Source organism: Loa loa (genome assembly GCF_000183805.2).
Source record: "Loa loa unplaced genomic scaffold supercont3.38, whole genome shotgun sequence".
Classification (NCBI taxonomy): Eukaryota; Metazoa; Nematoda; class Chromadorea; order Rhabditida; family Onchocercidae; genus Loa; species Loa loa.
In genome coordinates, this window is record NW_018108218.1 from 277,891 (window position 1) to 282,567 (window position 4,677).

A 4,677-nucleotide genomic window follows, 5' to 3' on the forward strand; every position below is an offset into this window, starting at 1 on the left:
GATATATATATATATATATATATATATATTAACAATCTTCATCAAATTATGTTGTCATCTGGAAATCTCCATCATTTTGTAAGCTATATTTGTAAGCTCTTATAAAAAATAAGTGGGAATGATAAGAGGGAAATAAAATTAATTTGGGGATAAGAATTTTACGATATTAACCAAACACCAATATTTCTCTAATTCTTCAAGCGACAGGATGCAAAGATTTTGCATCTCTTTTTTATGATCTTCAGTTTGATGTTTCTGGCAACCAAATATTCAAAACAGAACCAGTAAACTTGTTAAACTATTTTGCAGGCTAACTCGAAACTTTCTGAAACCTTCAAGAGACTTGGTTTCAAACTGGGACGTTTTCGTACAGGCACTCCAGCACGTCTATTTAAAAAAACAATAGATTTTAGCAAGTTTGCTCCTCAACTTCCAGACCGGAAACCAATTCCATTTTCATTCTTAACAGAGCACGTCTGGCTTCCTCACCATCAGCAAGTTAGCCTAACAATCGTTTCTGCTTACTTCATTATGTTCGTAGTATTTTTTTGAATGTCATTTCAAGCTCTTGTTACGAACACAAATTTAGCGAAAATTTTTTTTTCATTTATTTTGCATTTCTGCTGGCTTAATCTTATATTTATAAGCTGAATTGGTGTAAATTTAGTTACCGTCGTATTTGGGTTTTACGAATAATCGCCTTGCCGAAGTGATACTTAAACATTTCAATGAATGCAATTATATTCGTAGCGAAGCAAATGGCCCGCGTTACTGTCCATCTCTTGAATCAAAAGTTATCCGCTTCCCTCATCTTAACCACAGGGTTCGTCTTCATATTTTCATAATATTTGGCTTGATAGATTTAGATGGAATAAGAGTGATGGCTGAGTTCAGTTCTAAAAGAAACTGTTTGAAAGCGAATAAGTATATATGAATGGTAATAAACATTGGAGACTGCTAGACGTATCTCCATTGTCTGACCATAATTTATAAGAGCGAAGGCACTGGAATATAGACTTGATGCGGAAGAATTTCGTTTTAAATTTTTTTATTAAAATCTAAAGAAAAGCTTTTCAGATTTTTTTGGAACATGAAGGCCTAGATTCCGATTTAATTTATCCACAAGGTATGTCGATGACGTTTGCACCGGAAGTGCAGCTGGAAGTGTATCGTTGCATACCAGGTTTAGAAAATGTCGAAATATCAGAGACTGGCTACGGCGTTGAATATGATTATGTTAATCCAAAGCAACTTCAGTCAACTTTACAAACCAAAGCTGTGGAAGGTTTGTTTCTCGCAGGACAAATCAATGGCACCACGGGTTATGAAGAAGCTGCAGCACAGGGTTCGTTTAGTTAGCTTTTTCTCTTTTGATATTCGATTTTCTCACTTTTTTTCTTATTTTTCATCTTTTAAGTTTTATAACAATTCTGAATGCTAGAAATTTTCATGACATCAGGATCATTTTCTGATAGGTTTTTGATGAAGGGAAAACTTGAAATTCCGTGTTTCGGGTCCAAAAAGGTAATGCTGAAGGTAGTTATTGACGCTATTGAGCATTCCTTTGTAGAACAGGATTAACTGGCTGTTGTTGGAGGAAAAGTCATGGTGTTTAAAAATTATCTATTATTTATGTCACTTATCTCAATCCACTGCTATTCATTTTAGGCATTGTAGCTGGGATAAATGCCGCAGCGTCAACTCGAAATAAAAAACCATTTGTTATCGATAGGACGGAAGGTTATATTGGTGTATTGATTGATGATTTGACCAGTCTTGGCACTTCAGAGCCATACCGAATGTTTACTTCAAGAGCTGAACTAAGACTACATTTGCGGTAATGTTATACCGTTCTAGCCTAATTCCTCTGTCGTTGTTTAACCAAATAACTGAAAATGCTATTTAGAAGAAACTTGTGTTGGCTTCATAGTCTTTCTGATTCCGGAAACGAAATTAGGAATTGCTCTTAATTTAGAGCATTTCAATCAATTGGTTCATGAAACTGTTATTATCAGACCAGACAATGCGGACATAAGGTTAACGGAGAAAGGTTATCAACATGGAGCTGTATCCGAACATCGACATAATCACTTCTTAAAAATGGTATCTGCGTATAATGAAACGCGGGATTTGCTGAAATCCGTCAAATATCCGATGAATTTCTGGAGAAAATTTATACCTCGATTAGAAAATGCTCGAACAACAAAAGGTTAAAAGCAGAACGTTAATATGAATTATGAGAAAAAAGTAGCAACATTTTCATGAGGAAACACATAATTATAATTACTTAAGTCTTCATACTATTTCATTTAGTGAGACGTATTTCATCTTTTACACGTTTTTGTTTGGTTTGCAAATTTCTGACCTATTCTTTTATTGCTGGTTTTCAAAATTATTCAAACAAGCATCACATTTTTATTTGCAGTATACAGTGCGTTTGATTTATTATGTCGTTATGAAATAGACTTCATGGAAATTCGAAAAGCAGCCCCTGTTGAGTTAGAAAGGTTGTTGGAAAATGATGAAATCGAGCATCGATTGAAGATTGAAGCATTTTATCATTTTTATCTAGATAAATCGTTAGCAAAGATAAGTACTACAATATAAAGAAAGAATGACCATCGTTGTAGCTCTTCTGTTGTTACTGGCTTGACTGCGTGTACCTTTATAATTTATTTTGCTCTGTAATAGTTGCTCCAGGTTGATCTTTACGTCACTGGTTGATATCCAACTTCTTAAATGTGAACACGCATTTTTGTTGAAGTCCAGGCATTTTATGAAAGTAGTATGGGGTGGAAAGATATATTCAGATCAGGACTTCGGAGAATTTTACTGGAATTAAAATTAACTTTAAAGTTTCCCGAACTTTTACTTATTTTTAAACACGTCATTCATCTTCTCAAAAAAAGAAAAAATTAGGAGCTGAAAAGCTGTCATGTTGTTAGATGGTCAAGGTGCTGAGATCTAACAACGCTTATTTTTCGCTTTATTATTAATGTGTGAAAATTATCATCATGAATGGATTTATTTACTTTAATACCAGAGCTTCATATATTTCAGTAACCAATATTTGATTTTTTTATTAGGTTGAATGTATAAGAGCTACTGTTTTTTAGATAGAGCAGATACGCAAGGAATGCGCTACTGTTATTCCGGATAATTTTGATTATTCAAAATTGAATAGTATTTCTGCCGAATGCAAAGAAAATTTGGAGTTTTGGAGGCCTCAGAATCTTGCTGCAGCATCCAGGTTTTGATATACTGTTATTCTAAGTTTCCTTTTTATTGAAAAGCAATTTAAAATGTGTCTTCCAGAGTTCCTGGTGCAACGACAGAGGCTCTAATAGAACTACTGAACTTTTTGAAAGCTCCGTAAGTTTGTCCTAATATTGCGCTACAGTTTATTTAAAAAGGTAGCGATTAAATTTCGTATTTTTTTGCAATTTGTTGCTTTTCTATCATTTAGTAAAGGATGATAGAGAAATTAGCTTGAAAGAAATCTTTTTTTCAGCTAGCGTTTTGTGAATGAGAGTCGGAATTGAATTGCGGTTATTACAGTTCTACTTTTCCACTTATCTGGCTTTAAAATGTAATACTAATTACTTTCTTGTAAAAATTCCAAGAATCTATCAAGTTGGTATATAAACTGATTTTACTTATGAATATGAATTACTTATAAAGCCTTTGGAAATGATGAAGACTTTTTGCTAACTGGATCAAAACAGGGAAAATTACTGGAAGTTAACTAAGATTATAATAGGACTGGAAGTTAACTAAGATTATGATAGGAAATGAAAAACTGAAGACATTCTACTAAAATCATACCCAATCAAAACATAAACGAGATTTTAGAGATTTCACTGTTGTTCCTCACTCATTTTTTGCTCAACTAGCTAGAAAATTATTTGCTGCCGAGATAATCAATTGAACTTCAAGTAATATCCTCGATTGACTGAATATGTGAAAATGTTTAGTGTTTGTTTGACTGTCACATATGCACATACACTATATCAGTGGTAAGCAGAATCAATGTAAAGTACACAACCACCGCATTTCGACGTGTGAATGAACGATACACACGTTGTTTGTTGCAGTCATAGTGAAATCCCTACCTTTTCAAAGTCAAAAATACCTAACCGAAGCAAACACATATGTGTCTCAGAAACCAGATATATGGCCAATATTTTCTTTTTTGGTCGGTTCCACGCATAATCGTGGAAATTTAATTCGACGTCCTTTTTGACGGTAGGAAATGGGATGCGTGCGATCCCCCTGTTGGGAGTTAAATATTCCCCCACAGGTTGAATACTGCCAACAGGAAAAAAATGTGATACAAAACATATGTAATGAAATAACTACAACATATCACTTTCCAATAGAATAAAAGATGTCTTTAATGATTCGAAACAAAAAGCTCATAGGATGGAAATATTTAGTATGTACCATGAGTACTAGATGACCTTGCTAGAAGGTTTTTAAATACAGTAATAAAGGACCTTATCATAGTAATTGACGTAACTTGCTGGTTTAACCATGCGTTCATCTTTATCCTTGCTTAGTTGCATCATACCATGAACATCTTCCGCACTTCTGTATGCTTCCTGCCATAATTCCATTTGTATTGCTGTATCCAGTTGTATTAAACGTGTATCTTGCATTAAAGTCAAAGATTCTGCA

At 33.8% G+C, this 4,677-nt stretch overlaps 2 protein-coding genes across 2 annotated transcripts in view; one reads left to right on the forward strand and one right to left on the reverse strand.

Annotated features, from left to right (window-relative positions):
- LOAG_17079 (tRNA uridine 5-carboxymethylaminomethyl modification enzyme GidA) overlaps positions 1 to 3,376 on the forward strand; it is a gene marked incomplete at both ends in the record, with an annotated part of 4,932 nt that extends 1,556 nt beyond the window's left edge. Inside the window, 8 exons of the mRNA XM_020449740.1 lie at positions 310 to 498; positions 668 to 823; positions 1,078 to 1,345; positions 1,669 to 1,837; positions 2,016 to 2,209; positions 2,426 to 2,593; positions 3,121 to 3,250; positions 3,316 to 3,376. Coding sequence (XP_020306703.1) covers positions 310 to 498; positions 668 to 823; positions 1,078 to 1,345; positions 1,669 to 1,837; positions 2,016 to 2,209; positions 2,426 to 2,593; positions 3,121 to 3,250; positions 3,316 to 3,376 — 1,335 coding nt within the window. The remainder of the gene's footprint in view (positions 1 to 309; positions 499 to 667; positions 824 to 1,077; positions 1,346 to 1,668; positions 1,838 to 2,015; positions 2,210 to 2,425; positions 2,594 to 3,120; positions 3,251 to 3,315) is intronic.
- A 782-nt stretch (positions 3,377 to 4,158) lies between these two features.
- On the reverse strand, positions 4,159 to 4,658 carry LOAG_12797 (hypothetical protein; the record flags this gene model as incomplete). Its single annotated transcript, XM_003148308.1, has 2 exons — positions 4,159 to 4,272; positions 4,497 to 4,658. 2 exons carry the CDS (start codon positions 4,656 to 4,658, stop codon positions 4,159 to 4,161), a joined length of 276 nt encoding a protein of 91 aa, XP_003148356.1.
- Between the last annotated feature and the right edge of the window lie 19 nt (positions 4,659 to 4,677).